Source organism: Pelophylax lessonae (genome assembly GCF_965119305.1).
Source record: "Pelophylax lessonae genome assembly, chromosome: 3".
In the NCBI taxonomy this organism is placed as follows: Eukaryota; Metazoa; Chordata; class Amphibia; order Anura; family Ranidae; genus Pelophylax; species Pelophylax lessonae.
The window spans coordinates 227,232,472-227,252,116 of record NC_138770.1 but is presented as its reverse complement, the minus strand read 5'-3'; the positions used below and the strand labels follow the sequence as shown (position 1 = coordinate 227,252,116).

The 19,645-nt window shown below is 43.3% G+C and overlaps 1 protein-coding gene across 7 annotated transcripts in view; it reads left to right on the top strand.

The window, feature by feature from the left end:
- U2SURP (U2 snRNP associated SURP domain containing) overlaps nucleotides 1-19,645 on the top strand; it is a 196,542-nt gene that overhangs the window by 78,614 nt on the left and 98,283 nt on the right. For all 7 annotated transcript variants that reach the window (XM_082249020.1, XM_082249017.1, XM_082249016.1 and 4 more), the window contains exons 10-11: nucleotides 11,821-12,032; nucleotides 16,398-16,441. In XM_082249020.1, the coding sequence (XP_082105146.1) occupies nucleotides 11,821-12,032; nucleotides 16,398-16,441 (256 nt within the window). The remainder of the gene's footprint in view (nucleotides 1-11,820; nucleotides 12,033-16,397; nucleotides 16,442-19,645) is intronic.

The window sequence follows — 19,645 nt, the reverse complement described above, 5'->3', positions numbered from 1 at the left end:
CTCTGAGTCCTCCGACAGTCGCCGCCCCCGCCCCTCTTTTGGGGTTTGAATGTATACTCTACTGCTATTCCACTAAAACTGAGATATGGTTGCAGGAAGTAGGAGGGTATTGACTGAGGGGACCACCCCTTGAGGGTGGGATATGTTAAAGCTTTATTGTTAACATATTCTGTTGCCTAGCTACTCCTTCGGAGCAAAGTCTAATACCCCATATGTGACGAATATGAAGAGGCGGCGACTGTCGGAGGACTCAGAGAAAGGAATTTTACAGGTAAGATTTTACAAAAATTCCGTTTTCTTTGCACTTGGAAGGAAACTCAGTTGTTTAAGCGACAAATCGTAAAACTTTTCTCTGGTTTTGATTCTTCTGTAGTCTTAGGCTTCATTCACATGAATGCTCAGGTCTGTACACATTGAATCGGCCATTTAGGTGCCAGAGCCACCAGGTTCGGCATGCAGGCTGTCTATGTAAATACGTGGGGACACAGCTGTTTGTTCTAATTTTATAGGTGTGCTGGTGAGCCTCCCCAAATGCACACTGTTGGCATTCAGGGGCACTCGCATGCACTCCTGACAGATTAGGACAGGTCACTATGTGCACACAGCTGCTGTGTCCCAGTGGACGTACATAGACTGCCTGCATGCAGCACTAGGTCGAAAAAGCAACACGGTGTATGGACCTCAGCGTCCATCTGAATGAGGCCTTAAATGATTTTACAGCAGAAGCACAACGCAAATAGGAAGTTGGGATTTTAAAATAAATTAATCCATACTTAGTGTTTTTAAAATATGGGGAAAAGTGCATGCACTGCACATTTAAATATATTTTATTATGCTCAGACATGCACTTTAACCACTTGCCGACCACCTCCTGTATTTTTACTGCGGCAGGCTGGTTCTTACAGGCAAAACGACGTAGATCTACGTCTCTCGATGGGTTTCAGGGCATGCGGTTCATATTTGGGTATAGCGTCGCACGACCGCGCAATTGTCCGTTAAAGTGACGCAGTGCCGAATCGCGAAATAGGGCCTGGTCATTAAGGGGGCAAATCCTTCGGGCTTAAAGTGGTTAAAGTAGAGCTATGGGCTAAAACAAAAAACAAATCTATTTGCTACAGCACTTATAAGTCCATCTACAGTTACAGATTTCCCTTAGTCCCCTTCAAAGTCCCACAACTAGCTGTTTAGTCAGCCAGTGATGACCAGCTAATGCAGCTTCCTGTGATGGTGTGGCAAAAATGTTGCACTGCTCCAGAATTCAAACCAGAGTTGCCATTCTCACTTAGCCATACCCCCTCAAACAGACACAGCCTATCAAACATTGTCGCTGCCAACTCATGAGCCTGTAGCTTGGTAATTAGCAGCTGGCCACCCCTAGTTCTGTCCACTGCTTTGTAGATCTGCTGCTGAAACCCTTTCATTGTGAGCTACAGTGTTTGGTAGGGGCTGCATGAGAGACACAAATTAAAGCGAGAATTTGGCTCAGAGAAGGTGACTATTTTTGTTTACTTTGTGAGTCTTGTTCATCACATGGATTTGATTCATGTTTAGAATGTTACAGAAGCCTTTAACCACTTAAGCCCCGGAGGATTTGGCTGCTAAAAGACCAGGGGGTATTTTGCGATTCGGCACTGCGTGACTTTAACGGACAATTGCGTGGTCGTGTGACGCTGTACCTAAATGAATTTGATGTCCTTTTTTTTCCCCCACAAACAGAGCTTTCTTTTGGTGGTATTTGATCACCTGTGCGATTTTTTTTTTTTTTTTTTTTTTTTAATCACGCGCTATAAACAAAAAAAGAGCGTCAATTTTGCAAAAATAACAATATTTTTCACATTTTTTTTATATATGAAATTCCCCAAAAAAAAAAAGTAAAAATCAAAATTTTTTAACATTTTCGGCCAATTTGTTTTATGCTACATATGTTTGGTAAAAAAAATCGCAAAAAGCGTATTTTGATTGGTTTGCGCAAAACCAATCGCGTTTACTAACAAAGGGAAAGATTTTTTTTTTTTTTTAACGCGTAATGGCGGCGATCTGCGATTTTTGCGGTACTGCGACATTGGGGCGGACAGATCGGACCCTTGACTGACATTTTTGACACTTTTGGGGTTACCAGTGACATTTCTACAGTAATCAGTGCTATATATATATATATGCACTGTTACTGTAAAATTACACTGGCAGTGAAGGGGTTAACTTTATTTGAGAGGGAGGGGCTGTGTGTGTCGCTAGGGGCGCGATTCTAACTGTGATTGGCTGTGGCTTGAGCTGTAGGAACACTGATCAACGGTCCTACATAGTAGAACCGTATGATCAGTGTTTCTACACAGGGAAAATGACAGGCGGCTTGTTTACACTAGCCGCCTGACTTTCTCCCTCTCCCCCGACGATCGCAGAGTGACCGGCGGACATCGGGTCCGCCGGTCACGCGCGCGCGTGGGGGGGGGGTGTCTGTGACCGCGCGGGAGCGCGCCGCCGGCGTCACTCTGCCTGTGAGGGGCTGACCGCCGCAGTATATGTACTTGCGGCGGTCGGCAAGCGGTTAAGGCTCAAATACTCAAGCGATCAGCACAGTGTACATCCGCTTTGTGTTTTAGTGTCCTTTGGCAGTCTCTACATCTCATTGCTATTCTTACAGTTGAATGATCCTTGATTTTACAGCATTAAAGACCGCTTTGTGAATTTTACCTACAGGTAAGCCTATAATAAAGCTTACCTGTAGGTAAAATGAATATCTCTTAAACGTGCACTGTTTAGAAGATATTTACCCTGGATGCAGCCGGTGATGTCACCAGCACATGCACTTTTAAGATCTGTAAAAAAGAAAAGAAAAGGAGGCGCAAACACCTAGTGCATTACCCGTGGTACTGTTAAAATTGGTTTAATAAAAATGCTGAATGCATACTCACAAACATGAAGAATAAAAATCGTATTGCAAATTCCCGTCACCCATGTGTTGGACCATGTCCTGGAAATTGCGACCGCTAACGCGTTTCGGGAGTCAAGCTCCCTTCCTCAGAGCTTTACTTTTAAGATCTGGCATAATGTGCTTGACCTTCAGAGCACTGTGCCGTAACCAAGGGCGCATGCGTAGGAATTATGTCATTGAGGCTCTGGCTGCTCACGCAGCCGAAGTCTGTGCACCTGGAAGGATGACTTGGGGAAGATGAAAGCCCTCTTGGCGGTGATAGTGCACCGCCGGAAGGCATAATTTTAAGGTAAATATTTCACCATGTGCTAGTATGCGATTATTTTGCCACGGGAAAAAATTTTTCTCTATCGTTCATTGACCGGCTTAGCTTCATATCCTCTTTAGTCATTGGGTTATGCTCCTCCTATCAGGAATTAGACACTAGGCAGGAAAAAGCTTTCACCATGCCCCATGCCCATGAGGCTTTCCCTGCAGGCATAACCCTACACACTCTGCTACAGCCCTTAGTTTGTTTCTGCCTAGTTTAGCAGTAGGACCTAGTTCCCTGCTGGGACTTCGGTCTTGGCTGTTTTTTGGGATCCTGTTTTTCTTTTGTAACTATTTTTTAAGTAGAGTTCCTGGAGAACTTCAAGCAACAGCCGGCTGGGTTTCCGACTGGATTTTCTAGATCCTTAAGGTCTCCCTGCCTGGCCAGTGAGCATACACAGGTTATAGTCCAGCACTTGACCTTGCCACGACAGAGCCCTGATGGCTGGGGACGAGCCTGCGAGTGGACAATCTCGCTGGAGCGCCTCGAGTCGCAGCGTACCCCTTGGCTGACAGCACCCTAATCCCGGGTAGGAGTTAGTCTGCTCAGAGTGGAGCCCACCTGATCTGTGGTATGTTGAGTAAGAGTCCACCCATTTCTCTGGCGGTCTCGGGGTGGACAGGGGCCCTCTCCATGGAATAGTCGGACCCTCGGGTATCCCTTGGTTCCCCTGGCCTCTCGGACATACCAGGCCCCCCCCCACTACAGGTGCCTAAGTTTGGGAGGCAGATATATTGCTGGGGGGAGGGTGTTTTTCTGGTGGGGACCCCTCCTGAGTATCAATCCGATGCTTTTGTGAGTGACCCCACTGGGGGTCCTAGAGACCGCATGGTGCACTGTGGGGCACGCAATTTTGCTGTAGACTTGCCCTACATTGTCAGAATCCTTTCATTGTAATGTATGGGCAACCATTTTCCTGATCTTCCCCATAGGAATGCATGGGGCGACCATTTTCTTGTGGTCCACTGTCCTGGACACCATAGGCAAGGCATTAGACACTCTAGGCATGACCCAGGTGCTTTCACTTCCTGTGTCAGATGGTTTCTCTCTTCTGTAAGATTGTTCCTGCAAGCCTCCTGATCGGTTTGGTAACATTTTTTGGGGTCTTCTGTGGGTTTCCTCACACAACTGCTAACAGACTGTTAGGCTGGGGACTTGCAGTACTGCTGTAGCAGCAGTGCTAACGCGTTTTTGCGACTTTTTAAAGTGACACTACATCTTTTTAAATTTAGTGAACATGGAGTCCCAGGACAAAATTTCACCTACAGATCCCCCTTAGTACGACTGCTAAACCTTCTGGGTCGCAGCCCCTGTCAGCTCTTACAGCATTTTTGGAAAGCCTAGTGTCCAAAGTGGATTTAGTGTCAAAAGTAACACTAGCCGTAAGCGCCCTTCGCCTCCCTCTGTTGTATCTTCAGATTCAGAGGCAGATATGACCGCTGCAGACGCACTCCACCCTGGTGGCTCTGTGTCATCGCATTCTGATGGCGAAGAGGACCTGTCCTCGTCAGCCGCTGTGCGGGGAAAGCACTTTGGAAGCTCTAATAGTTAAGTGGGAGAAACTTTAAAATGGCAGATGAATCTACAGTATCAGGGCCGCAGGTGTCTTGGCGCCCGCAAATCCCAGAAATCGGGCAAAGTGTTCCCCTGTCCGGAAATTTTTGACAATATTGTCAATGAACAGTGGGGACGCATTAGGCAAGTTAGTGGTGCCCAAACGTTTTAAACGCCGTTATCCCTTCGCGGATAAGGTTTCCACTCGGTGGACCGTGCCACCAAAGGTGGATCATCCAGTTTCCAGACTGAATAAGTCTACTGTGGTCCCAGTTGAAGAATTCCCAGCATTTACGGCCCCCGTTGATAGACGGATTTAGTCTCTGTCACGCCATTTACATGTGATAGCAGGCTCCATATTAAAGTGGAGTTCCGGCCTCGGGGGTCAAATTTAGATAGAAATACCCCCGGGACAGTCGGGGCTAGTACATTCCATAATGGATAGCCTCTGAACTGTCCCAGGTCGCACTTACCTGTAAGAAGAAATACTAAACTTTTAAAAAGTTCTTCTCCAGCGCTGCCATCTCAGGTGTGGGCAGCTAAAGCCAGCGCGTCCTCCTCTGCGGCCTCTTCGGTGGCGTCGGAGTCCCACAATGCGCCTGCACCGGCCCCGCTTGTCACTTCTGGTACAGGCGTGGCATCCCTGCACAGCTTCTGGGCATGCCCAGAAGCTGTTTAGCAGGGAATGCCGCGCCTGCATCGGAAGTGACAAGTGGGGCCGGTGCAGGCGCATTGACTCCTGGGAGCGATGACGTTCAGCTCCCAGAAGTCATCGCAAACCGCAAGTGATAGGGCGGGCCGTGGCCGCAGAAGGAGGAGGTGGAAGGAAGGGGAGTATATTTTCTTCAATATCAAGGTATGTGACCAAAAAAAAAAAAAATTGGGAGCATCCATTTCTTTTTCAGTTGGCCCTCAGCAAGCGGATGACCCGAAATCGATTTTTTTTTTCGATTTTGAGGCTGGAACTCCGCTTTAAAACCAATTTTTGTGATCAGTGACCACCCTGGTGTCGCAGACCGTTAATGAATGGGTGAAGTTGCTAAAGGGGGTCCTGGAAACGGAACAGCTCTCCCCGGGCCTTCTTGAGCTCATGGATGAAATTGCTCAAGGTATATTAAACCTTCTGAATATATGCGATACGTCACTGGATGCGGCTCCACTGGTAGCCAGAGTGTCCGCGGTGGGGGATTGCTATTAGACGCATGGTGTGGCTGAAAAGCTGGTCTGCGGGATTGGCTTCCAAAAAGGCTCTGTCTGACATTCCCTTAAGGGGGGAGAGGTTGTTTGGATCCTCTCTGGATGAGTTGATCAAAGGCCTTATGGGTGGGAAGATTACTCTTCTTCCCCAATTCTCTAAGGCCAAGGAACCACGTGCTAGACGGGGGCCATCTTTTACTGCTCATCGGCGACTTTTTCGTACCCCCGGGTCGCAAGAAAAAGGAAACCCTTTTAGGTCTTCTGGGAGTTCCAAGAAGACGGGGTCAGGCAAACCGAAGACAAGACAATCCGGATCTGCAGACAAATCTTCATCTGCATGAAGGGGCCCCCTCATCCGATTCTGGGTTGGGGGGGACGTCTTTGCTTCTTTCCGGCACAATGGACTTCTTGTTTCAGGACAAATGGCTTCACGAACTGATCCGATCAGATCGAGTTCCAGTCTCGACCGTCGGACAGGTTCTTCCCGTTCAATCTACCCTATCTCCAGACCATTAGGGAGATCTCCGAGCAGCAGTACAAGACTTGCTGTCGCAAAGGGTGATTGTGCCGGTTCCCTCTCAGAAACATTTTTAAGGGTTTTATTTAAACCGGTTTACTGTGGCCAGGAAGGACGGCAAAGTGCATCCAATCCTGGACCTCAAGGCCTTGAACCGCTTTGTGCAGGTACAGAGGTTTCGAATGGAGTCCATGCGCACGGTAGTGGCGTCCCTACACCAGGGAGACTTTTTTGCCTCCATAGATATCAAGGATGCATATCTACACGTCCCTATCTATGTTGGACATCAGCATTTTCTCCGCTTTGCTTTAGGAGAGGAGCATTATCAATTTGCATCGTTACCCTTTGGGTCTTCACCTAGGTGCTGGCTCCGGTGTTGGCATTACTGCGCTAACGGGGGATTTTGGTACTGGGATATCTAGACGATGTTCTATTGAGGGTGGACTCTCACTCAGCCCTGTTGGGCGATTTGACTGTCACTGTCCAAACACTGCAAGAGTTCAATTAAAAAAACATCAATATAAAAAATATCTCCCCCGATACCTTCAATGAGACTGGATTATCTGGGCCTGACTCTGGACTCCGCTTTGGCGAGGGCCTGTCTTTCCCCTGGACAAGTTGCATAAATTGCAGGGGTAGATCCGGTTGTTGGCAAACAATCTGTCCTCTCTGCGGACTTGCATGCGGGCCTTGGGTCTGATGGTATCGACCTTCGAGACAGTTCCGTTTGCTCGGTTCCACGCGAGACCCTTACAAAGGGAGATTCTCTAAAAATGGAACAAGGATCCGAAATCCTTGAATACTTTGATTCGGTTGAGTCGCTCTTCTGTGGTGGCTTCACTCGTCAGCACTTTGCTAAGGCAAGCTTTTTCTGCCGTTGTATTGGACGATAGTTACCACAAACGCAGTTCAGGCATGCTGGGAAAACTCTGCGCCCAGGTGTCCCGGACGGTGGAAGAGTCCAAGCTGCCGATTAATATCTTGGAGCTCAGAGCGCTCAAGTTGAGTCACTGGACGGCTCGTCTGCAAGATTGCCTGGTCCGGGTTCAATCGGACAATGCCACGGCAGTGGTGTACATCAATCAAGGGAGCACCAAGAGTGTCTTGGCGGCCCTGGAGGTGGCCGAGAACCTGCTATGGATAGCAAATTTTGTTCCAGCCCTTTCCGCCGTGCATATCCCAGGAGTGGGGAACTGGCAGGCGGATTACCCGAGTCCTCAGGTGTTTGATCAGGGGGAATGGTCCCTGCACCCGGAGGTCTTCCATCTCCTGTGTGTCCGGTGGGGGACTCCTGATGTCAACCTATTTGCTTCTCGACTCAACGAGAAGGTTCAGAGGTTAGTGGCCAGGTCAAGGGATCCTCTGGCTGACGCCACAGATGCACTGGTGGCTCCTTGGGGTCAGTATCAGTTGATTTATGCGTTTCCTCCGCCGAAGCTGCTGTGCAGAATAGAGGTGGAAGGGTTTCCGGTCATTCTAGTGGCCCCAGACTGGCCTCGCCGGTCTTGGTACACAGACTTGGTAAGGTTGGTTGCCGATGCTCCTTGGAGGTTTCCTCTCAGGAAAGATCTGCTGTCTCAAGGGCCGATCTTCCATCCTGCTTTACAGTTGCTGGCTTTAATGGCGTGACTGTTAAATGCCAAGTATTGAAGGATAGAGGTCTTTCTGACTCTGTGATTCCTACAGGGGCGATTCTAGACACGATGTAGCCACTCCCCCAACACCGGCTGGAGACTTTTTTCTGATGCATGCGGGACGCCGCAGCTTGGCACAAATATTATCTCCTATGGGCCTCCCCCCCCCTTCCATATGTGAGGATTGGCTTGCTAGTACCTGCTCCAGCTCTCCCTGGATTTGCGGATCTGAAGGAGTTCTATTTGGGATGTTTTTCTGGTTTTCCCCTATCTGATAAGTGCCCTGTTGTCTTTCTAAATTTAAATTAGAAGACCTTTGGAATCTGGTAAGCAGCCTTAATTTACACCTTCCTTGATCACGGGTTCCATCCAGGGGAAGCTCAGCTGGACATTCTATTACTGGGACTTGTGGTTCCTCACTACTCACTTCTTTTTCTTCACTTAAGGACTTTTATGTCATCTTTTGGACTTTTTGTGTATTGAAGACGTTTTTTTGAGTATTGCATCACTTCACATGCTGGGATTGATAAGTCCCTTTATATTTTTTCCACATTTAGAGTCCCGTTATTTGCTTTATATTCTCTAGGGTTTGATGCTCTATGTTTATCATTTATTATTTGCTTTTTTAGCGCAACACATTTTGGGTATAGATTCCTACACTATTGATGGCCCAGAACTCTACTTCCAGAAAGATCTATCATCATACGTGGAAATCGTACATTTCATGGTGTGAATCGTTAAAAATGCACCCTTGCTTGTTCTCGGCAGCTAGGATTTTGACTTTTCTTCAAAAAGGTTGTTTGTCTTTGGGCACTATCAAAGGCCAAGTGTCGGCTTTGGTTGTGTTTTTTCAACGTCCTTTAGCTACGCTTGCCCTGATTCGCACTTTTATTCAGGGGGTGCGTTATATGGCGCCTCCGAGACGATCCCCATTACCTCCGTGTAATCTGAATTTGGTGTTATCAGTTCTTCAAAAACATCCTTTTGAGAACAGTAGGGATATTCCCCCTGCTTACATAAACTCAGAAAGTTGCCTTTTAGATGGCTATCACTTCTGCCCGCAGGAGAACTGGCGGTGTTGTCTTGCTGTTCACCTTATCTGGTAATCCACAGAGATAAAGTGGTACCTCAACCTAATCAGTCATTTCTTCCTAAAGTGGTTTCTGATTTCCATTTGAATGAAGACATTGTGCTGCCTTCACTCTGTCCTAAGCCCAAGCATCCCAAGGAAATTGCGTTGCATTCTTTGGATGTGGTTCGGGCAATTAGATTTTACTAGGCAGCTACTGAATTTTTCCGGAAACTAGACTCTGTCTATACCGAAAGATCTCAAAAAGGATTGGCTGCGTCTGCTGCGACCATATCCAGATCGATCAGGCAGACAGTGGTACAGGCTTATTCACTGAAGGGTCAGGTTCTTCCTTTCCCGGTGAAGGTCCATTCTACTGAGTGCCTCTTGGGCTTTTCACCATCAGGCGTCAGTGATGCAAGTTTGCAAGGTGGCAACTTGGTTGTCAATGCACACGATCACAAAATTCTACAAGGTAGATGTGCTGGCATCTTCGAATGCCTCTTTTGGCCGCAAGGTTTTATATAAACAAAATAAAGACCGAAAATTTTAGGGGCAAAAAAAATCTATCAAAAAATCAAAGTGGCAGTCCCAGGCAGAATCCCCTTAATAAACGTCATCTGCCTGGGGGCGATCGCCCCCGGTCGTCAGCGGGGAAGCCAGTGCAGGTGCCAGGCAGCTCCGATTGCCGCCTGACACTGGCGATCTCTCCCCGCTGACAGAGAAGGACGAACGGCTGATGTAAACACAGCCGTCCGTTCTTCTCCCTCAGATGATCAGAGGCTATGCGATCCTGCTATATAGGATCACATGTCTCTGTGATCTCACAAGCCCAACCCCCCCACAGTTAGAATCACTCTCTTAGGCTTACATTTAACCCCTTGATCCCCAATAGTATTAACCCCTTCCCTGCGTGTGTCATTATTCCAATAACAGTACATATTTTTAGCACTGATTACTGTAGTAATGTCAACGGTACCCCCAAAAGTGTCCATGTCAGTCAGGGGTCCGATCTGTCCGCCGCAATGTCGCAGTCCCGCAAAAATTTGCAGATCACCGCCGTTATGAGTAAAAAAAACACTAAAAATTACATAAATCTTTCCCGTAGTTAGTAGACACAATAACTTTTGCGCAAACCAATCCAAATACGCTTATTGCGATTTTTTTTTTTTTTTTTTTTTTTTTTTTTTTTTTTTTTTTTTTTTTACCAAAAATATATAGCAGAAAACAAATTGGCCTACAATGTTAAATTTTGATTTTAAATTTTTTTTTTTTGGGGAATGTTATATAGCAGAATGTGAAAAATATATATATTTTTTTTTTTTGCAAAATTGTTGCTTTTTTGGTTTATAGCGCAACAAATAAAAATCTCACAGGTGATCAAATACCACCAAAAGAAAGCTCTATTTGTGGGAAAAAAAGATGTCAATTTGATTTAGGTACAGCGCCGCACAATTGTCCGTTAAAGTAACGCATTGCCAAGTCGAAAAATGGGGCCTGGTCATTAAGGGGGAAAATCCTCCGGTCTGAAAGTGGTTAATTTAGCCCAAAATGTGTTCTGCTACCTGTCTGTTTTAAGAAAATCCCAATAAGTTTCTATTCATTGGTTTGTGCCAAAGTTATAGTGTCTACAAACTGTGGCGTGTATAGATATACTGGAATTTATGCACCTGTAGGCGCTATACTGTAATGGCGATGATCAGCGACTCAGTGTGACTGGTAGGTGGTACGATCTGACGCTGACGTCGCTAGTGACACTAATACAGTCATCAGTGATAACACTGTACACTGACACTGTACTAATGACACTAGCTGGGAAGGGGTTAACATCAAGGGCTTAACTGTGTGCCAACGTTGTGTAATATGTGCTGCTTTTTTTAATGATATAGCTGTTTTGAAAAAACTGTTTTTGTAAACAGAACTCTGTGAATGAACACACCTGATTTCAGCCAAAATCATTGGCTGAAATCTGCTGCCAAACTTGTGCTGTGTCTAATCACAGCTTAGGTTGGCAGGGGGGGGGGTGCGCCTGTGCTCCCCAAACCCGGAAGAAATGGGGCGACATACAGGTATGTTGCCTGGCCTGCCTGTGCCGCTCGCCCGCAGTAAAACTACTGTGGACGGGCAGCAAGTAGTTAATGAATACTTTTTTTTGCTGCAGGTCATCAAAAAAATACGAAAAAAATTATAGAACACATTTTCATTACTGTAGTCTATCTGACTATACTGTATATCTGACAGTTACAGTATTAACTTGACTAGTGAAGCTTGTTAGTGAACCTGCATGTGGTCTGCATAATTTTGCTGTCATGGTGATTGCATAATTGGAAACTATGTTGATTGGCTCCAGATCACGAGGGGAAAACCTAAAGCTGTCAGTGGGCTATGAGAATCTTCCAAGTTCTCAGCTGGGACAGCATGATCTTCCTCATGACTACCCATGTCTAAGATGGCCATTCGGCAAGCCTACAGACCCCTTGAGCATTATTTTTGTCTTGGTACCTCTTGTCGTAATGTTCTGTTAATGTATTTGTTTTTTTTTATTTGAAAGGGGTGGGGTTATGGAATGGTTGTTAATGCTTTATCATTTCACTATTCTGATTTCAGGAAAAATGGTAATGTCTTTTGAAATGAAGCTGGGTTGGGGAAAAGCTGTGCCTATCCCCCCACACCCTATATATATTCCCCCATCTATGATGGAGCACACTCTACCACCTCCTCCATCTGGTTTGCCTTTTAACGCCCAGCCGAGAGAGCGCCTCAAGAACCCCAATTCTCCCATGTTACCGCCACCCAAAAATAAGGAGGAGTTTGAGAAGGTAATTAATGAGACATAACAATATTTTCTCCTCATAACCAATGGTGCTGGATACATTCATACATTCTACATACAGATAATAAAGGATTTTCTCTGCCCCATATATATATTTATACACACACTTCTAAACATTACTACATGGATCACCTAACCCATAAAGGTTAGTTTGATTTTCATTCCAGGATTAGTAATATAAAAATAAAGCTGTGACATTTAATGCATTGGACAAGTCTTGTGATTTAGTTATTGCTTAGCCGACTGGGTACAGGTATGTGATTCTAGGGAGTTCATGGTTTGCGTGTAGAACTTGTATATACAGGACTTGGTTAAACTTGAGTTCTAACTTTGTTATAGAATTCCTTCAGAAAACAAACTATATAAAACGTCTTCTAAAGTTTTCTAATGAGAAAACAGGTTATTGTCTTTGACCAATAAGCTGTTAAAAATGTTTAAACTTGACTGGTTATACGGATGTTGGGCTTAGTAGTAAGACAGTTGTAGCACGCTTTAAGCTTAGGCGTCATGCACACTGGGGCTTTTATAAACGCTTTTCTCCTGGCAGGAGAAAAGCAGCTTCAAAAATGCACTTTCGTTGCGTTTTTGCACGTTTAGGTGCATCAAGCGCTTGGACGTTTATTTCATTGCCCAGGATATTCTTTTTCTTTAAAGGTAATTAGAATACAACTATTAAACAATAAAAACGAATGTGCCATAGAATAAAGTTCATATAATATGAAAACAACCGGTGCTGTTCTTGGTGTCGATAATATGCCAAAAAACTCTTTAAATCCATAAAAACAGTGAAATCTTCCTTATGCAAAGTCCACTTCGAACACCACTCCCAATGAATGTGAACTCACTAGCTACTATTGCCTTCCACTCTCATGGTCGGCAAAGCAGCTATAATCAAACCGCTCCAAGGTAGATGCCAGATCCTCACTCCATACAATATAATGGGTCAAGAGGGCTGCCAATAGGAGGGCAAGTAAACTGCAGTGCATAAATGTGAACCATCCCCATAGGAATCATGGGAAGTTATGCTTGAGAATTGTATTTTCATGCAGCGACCAGAGAAGACACTGGGATGTGGATCAGGCAGCGTCCATCGGTGGCGAGACAGGAGACCATAGAAATGCCTATGTGAGCCATATATACAAATGCCTGAATTGTTTTTACATAATGTGAGCGGCTCTTTTATATATATTTTTAATAAAATTGGACGGTTTTCGGTTACTATGCCATTGGAGTTTTCTGTTTTATTCCCACAAGACGTTTGACCCATTATATTGTATGGAGTGAGAATCTGGCATCTACGAGCGGTTTGATTCTAGTTGCTTTGCTGACCATGAGAGTGGAAGGCATTAGTAGCTGGTGAGTTCACATCCATGGGGAGTGGGATCACTTTTTGCACGTGAGACGGTGTTGGAAGTGGAGTTTGCATAAGGAAGATTTCACTGTTTTTATAATTAAAAAGGGTTTTTTTTTTTTGGCACATTGACACCAAGAACAGCATTGGGTGTTTTCATATTATTTGGACTTTATTCTATGGCACATTTTGTTTTTTTTGTTAAATTGTTTTCACAGTACTACTTATAGAGTGTTACACTGTCATTTTTAATTTGTTTTGCAAGTTTTTATTGCTTTTTGTTCCTGCTAAGCAGATTTACCATCTCTACTTGTCCTGAAAAAAAGTGATGGTAAATCCCAAATTTTCCAGTTGTCACCAAAACAAGAAGGTGTTTCAGTGCCAACTGTCTGAGAGTAATTCCCCTCACTTTGCAGAGATTTCCTCTCACTTTATCCCTCCAGACAAGAAAGTGAGGAGAAATCTCTCCAGCAGGACAAAAAGTCAAACAAATTGAACTGACTGGGGTTTTACACTTTCCATGTTATCCAAAACTAAAAAGAAAAGCTTTGGCTGTGCATTCATTTTAACCCCTTAGAGCTTGGGCATGCCAGCCCTATAAGGAGTTTAGAATGCAGGGAGGCAGAGCTTATTGTCATTTGACCACCATGATTGGCTGTCATGGCGGTCACACGATGGGAAAGCTCCTGATCGCAAGATGTGAACGGAATCTTTCAGTTAGCCACTGGTAACTGTGGCGGGAGCACGCTCTTGGCACAGCGATGTTGCACGCAAATATGCGCCCGCTCTGCGCCAAGGAGTTAAGAAAACAATGGCTTGCATTTGGGATATGTTTGAGATGTGTATATCATGGCTTCAAATATATTTGTTTAGAAGACTAAAATTCAACACCGTGCATGGGAAACGCAACAATAAATTCAATTAATTTATTGTGGTCTAACTCACACATTGCATTCTACATCGTTACTCAAACATTTTCACAGATGCATGTCAGAAGTAAAATATAAATTATTGTTTGCATTAACCTTAAAGGCTTTTTTACCTTCTGTCACTGGGAGAACACCGAATAATGTACAAGTCTCTATGGCCTGACACCCTGAAAATTGTATGGTATACCTCTTTGTTCTGTCTCATTGACCTCTCACATTACCTATAGCAATGTAGAGATGCTCTTACCACATCATTTGAACAGAGGTTTACCCCCTGATCAGACCTGCTCAGTTGTAACATGCAAAGGAGAACCCCTAAAACAGTAATGTATACTGTAGTAAACAGCAACCAGTTTTTTTTGTTTTCCTCCCTTATATCTTAAATATGTGACTGCTGTGGGAGGCTTTTACACAGTCAGTTATTTGATTTTACCCCTGATTCACATCTGAGCGCTTTGTAGTTTAAAGGTCAAAGTTCCAAAATGCTCAACAACCAAAAAACCACCTTGTTTTTAAATTGTGCCTGTTAAGGTATGACACCTGAAGCAGAATGAGGTGTTTTTGGCCCTATAGACTTCAATGGTTACACCTGAAAAACACCAGAAGTCAAGATTTTCATACTTTATGAAATACTTCATACTTTCAAACAACCATCTCCTCCTAGTAAGCCAGTAGCTTTTCCACTGGCTGAAAAAAGCACTAGAGCATGAATGTGCCATATAACACAAAAACTTTACAGAAAAAAAATGCTCTAAGGGCTCTTTCACACTGCCGCTCCGCTTGTCCGCAAATCATCCTATTTTTTTGCGGATGATTTGCGGACATAATGTAAGTCTATGGCATTGCGGATGTTAGCGGAATACCATCCGCTGACATCCGATTTTCCTCCTTTCAGTTCTGTTCCGTTTTTTGGAACGGAACAGAACCCTATTTTTTCATCCGTGTAAAAAACGGAAAGGAAGGAAAATCGGATGTCAGCGGTGTCATAGACTTACATTATGTCCGCATATCATCTGCAAACGGATGGGATGATATGCGGGCACACGGAGCGGATGACACAAATGTCATCCGCTCCGTGAAAAAAAAAAGTCCCGCAGCGGAGCGGCCGTGTGAAAGAGCCCTAAATTGCCTGTCAACTGTTGTGAATGCAGCCTTATTTTTAGGAAAGCCTATAAGGGTGCATGAACGCAGGCGATTATCATTGCTGAGCAGTAGCAGCTCTTTGCATAGACCTGTTATTCCAGCCACAGTAACCAGATTCTAAGTTGCGAATGTTCTTAATGATGGATTTCTTATTGAGCTGTTAAATGTGCCACTGATCTTTTTTAGTAGTTCTGTAGCTGCTAAAACCCAACATCTAATATTGGATTCATCGCTGGTAGAACTTCTCATTATTCTAGAAACCTCTTTATCCTGCATATATAATACCTTTCCTATTGCATGCCCAGTCAGGCAGGTTCTGCTTTGCACTGTTTGGACTGAATTGCAATAAAATATTATTACAAAACTGTATTTAAGGTTCATGAGAGCCAAGGTTAAATTGTACAATTTTTGTACAAAAAACTAAATTTTCGTTTATACCCTCATGGTCTGTTCTGCATATATCAACATTTACTTTTTAACTAGAACCTGACCTTTTTGTTTTATATGAAACTATTTTTCCAAAGTGCCTCTATTTTAACAAAGCCCTGTATGTATTTATTGTAATAGCTGTTGTTTCTGATATTTTATTGAAAGCGTAGTTCAGCTAAGAGTATTGTTTGCTATGTTCAGAAATACAGGAGTGTACAGTTAGTGGCCCCCCGATAGCTGTTTTTTTCCTTTACAATTTCCAGTGTAGTACCTATTTGATGTTTTTAATGTGCATTATATATCAGGACATTTCAGATATCACCCACTCTGTGGGCACATTCATTGTATCTTGTTAGTTGTTTATGCTTTTCAAGAAGTGCCTGCATAAACATGTACTAGATGTCTAGTGTTTAATGATATGTATAATTTCTTTTGCTTGTTACTTGTTAACAATACTCACATATTCTATGTTTATTATCTGATGTGACTTCATATACAGACTCTGTCGCAAGCCATAGTCAAAGTGGTTATCCCAACAGAAAGGTACATTTTTTTTTCTTTATTATTACTCATGTGATTTTAGAAAATATCCCCTTCAGAAATACAAATGATTGGTTGATGGTCTTGAGGGGGGTGATTGGAGCTTCACTGAGCAACAGTTTAATTTTTTTTTCCCCCTGTTCATTTAAATGCACAATACACAGTTAAGCTTGCATCTGACCTGTCACAAATCTGTTAGCAGGATTATTAAACATTTAGGAAACTAATAGCAAAGACTGAAAAAGCACCTGTCTGAATGGTTTTCTAAAGCTGCTTTCAGACACCAGAGGCCAGTTGAGCATGCAGTTACAAATCAACCAGTCCTAGTGCCTTCTGTAGACAGGGAAAGGTGTGAAAGAAGGGTGAACAATTGCTTGCATCAGCTGATCAGCAGGGAATCCAATAGCGACCATTTTCAGCCTAATACACTGGATGAGAATATCGGACCATTCATCATCATTGTTTTTTGGGGTTTTTTTGCATGCTAGTCTTATATTGAAAACCAATAGGTTACTAAAGTTATGAAAATTCTCCTAAGACAGAATACAACTTCGGAAGTGATGTATTGGAATGTAGTCTGTTTCCGAGCATGCGTGGTCTTTGTCACGCAATTTTTTTCGTACAAATAATATATTATTGCACGAAAATCATTAGTTTATCGTGAGACATTTTCGCGCTTGTCAGTTTGAATATATTTGCATGAACTGTCATGATCGGCTCTTGAAAGCTGTGTACTAATGAATGGATTATCGGACGATCACTCCGAATCCATTTTTTTTTTTTTCCCCCATCTGCTATTTTCAGTGTGTACGGGCCATTGACTCTGTAACCTTCCTTATCTTCCTTAACCCCTGACAGTGGCTTGAGTGTATAGACACAAGATTGTTAACTGATCTAGCTCGATAAAGTGTCATGTCTTTGGATATGCAGAATTTTTTTAAATGGTAGCATAAAAAGAACATAAATCAAAGCAACATTTACTTTTATTCCACTAGAGATTTTTACATTACATCTATATTTGAGTGATAGGAATGTGAACAGCACTCCTATATTTCAGCTCTAGATTGAGGCTTGACAAGCACACACCAGGCTGTTAATATTTTATACGTGAAGTTTCCAGGTCTGCCCAGCTTTAGGTGTACTTCAGGGTCTTGCTGCCTTTTTTTTTTTTTTTTTTTTCTTTCGATTTATTTTATATATTAAAAAATAAAAAAAGGTGAAATCAAGCATTTGGCAGGGGCTGTCTGACCAGGGTATGAGGGCACAGAGCCAGAAACTGAAGTAGGCATTTTGGCTTGGATTAACTTTTTAATCTTTTAGTTATCTGGCTAGGTAGGGAGGGTGTCCCAAAAACTCTTGCTCAGGAAAGCACAGTCTTACTTTCAAGACAGAAAATACAACCCAAGAAGAATCAAAATTCAAATTCCCATTGACCTTTGACATTGGCCTTGGTGAGCAACACCACAGCTGAACAGTCTGCGGCAGCGGGGGACCAGGAAAACATCAAGGGATGGATTGGGAAAGTATTTTGACCAGACATTGGTACGATCGACTCCAATAAATGTGGTTGTGTTATAATTAAAGCACGTAACATGATTATAGGTAAAAACTGTAGTTCCACAATTAATATCTTCGAGTACTTCACTTAAAATCCTCCTATTTTTCCCTAGGAGGTTTTTTTACTTTACAAAGGTAGTTGCCCAATAATAGAGTAATTCCATCTCAGATATGACTGCAGTTGCCAGGGTAGTATATGCTGTTAATATAAAAAAACATGGCTGTTATTTTTATTGTATTGGTGCTCCACTGGAAATTACCCAGATTTAATTGTGCACCAACACACCATAGGTCTTATGCTTTTTCATAGTTGGAATTTGTTTTTCTTTTTTTCTTCCTTTGTTATTCCTAACTTAGTTTTATATGTAATTTAATCAGCATTACCTGCCCTAATTTGGTTACACTGTTTTTTTTTTTTTGTATTTTTATATATATATATATATATATATATATATATATATATATATATATATATATATATAATGTTTAGGTAGGAGTCATAGTTTAATTCTATTTTGTTTTTTTATATTTCAAATTTTTCAAGCTTGTTGGATGTGACCTTTTTATATATTAAAACACAGTTATTGTGATTTTGAGCCAGTGCCCTTTGTCATCAAAGCACCCCATATTGTCATACAGTGCAGCCGGAAAGTATTTACAGCACTTCACTTTTTACAAATTTTGGTATGTTGCAGCCTTATCCCTAAATGGATTAAATCCATTATTTTCCTCAAAATTCTACAAACAATACCCCATGATAACATGAAATAAATTTGTTTGAGATCTTTGCAATATTATTAAAATGAAAAAAATCACATGTACATAAGTATTCACAGCCTTTGCCATGACACTCAAAATTTAGCTCAGGTGCATCGTGTTTCCACTGATCAACTTGAGATGTTTCTACAACTTGATTGGAGTCCACCTGTGGGAAATTCAGTTAATTGGACATGATTTTTAAAGGCACACACCTGTCTATATAAGGTCCCACAGTTACAGTGCATGTCAGAGCACAAACCAAGCCACGAAGTCCAAGGAATTGCCTGTAGACCTCCGAGACATGATTGTATTGAGGCACAGATCTGGGGGAAAGATACAGAAAAATGTCTGCAGCACTGAAGGTCCCAATGAGCACAGTGGCCTCCATCATCATTAATGGTAGAAGTTTGGAATCCCCAGGACACTTTCTAGAGCAGGTCTCCTAGCCAAACCGAGCAATTGGGGGGAGAAAGGGCCTTCGTCAGGGAGGTGACCAAGAGCCCAATGGTCACTCTGACGGAACTCCAGTGTTTCTCTGTGGGTGGAGAAAGGAGAACTTTCCAGAAGAACAACCATCTCTGCAGCACTCCCATCAATCAGGCCTGTATGGTAGAGTGACCAGATGGAAGCAACTCCTCAGTAAAAGACAAATGACAGCCCGCCTGGAGTTTGCCAAAAGGCACCCGAAGGACTGACCATGAGAAACAAAATTCTCTGGTCTGATGAAACAAAGATTGAACGCTTTGGCCTGAATGGCAAGGGCCATGTCTGGCTAAAGCCATGCACCGCTCATCACCTGGCCAATACCATCCCTGCAGTGAAGCATGGTGGTGGCCGCATCATGCTGTGGGGGATGTTTTTCAGCGAGGATAGTCCGGATTGAGGGAAAGA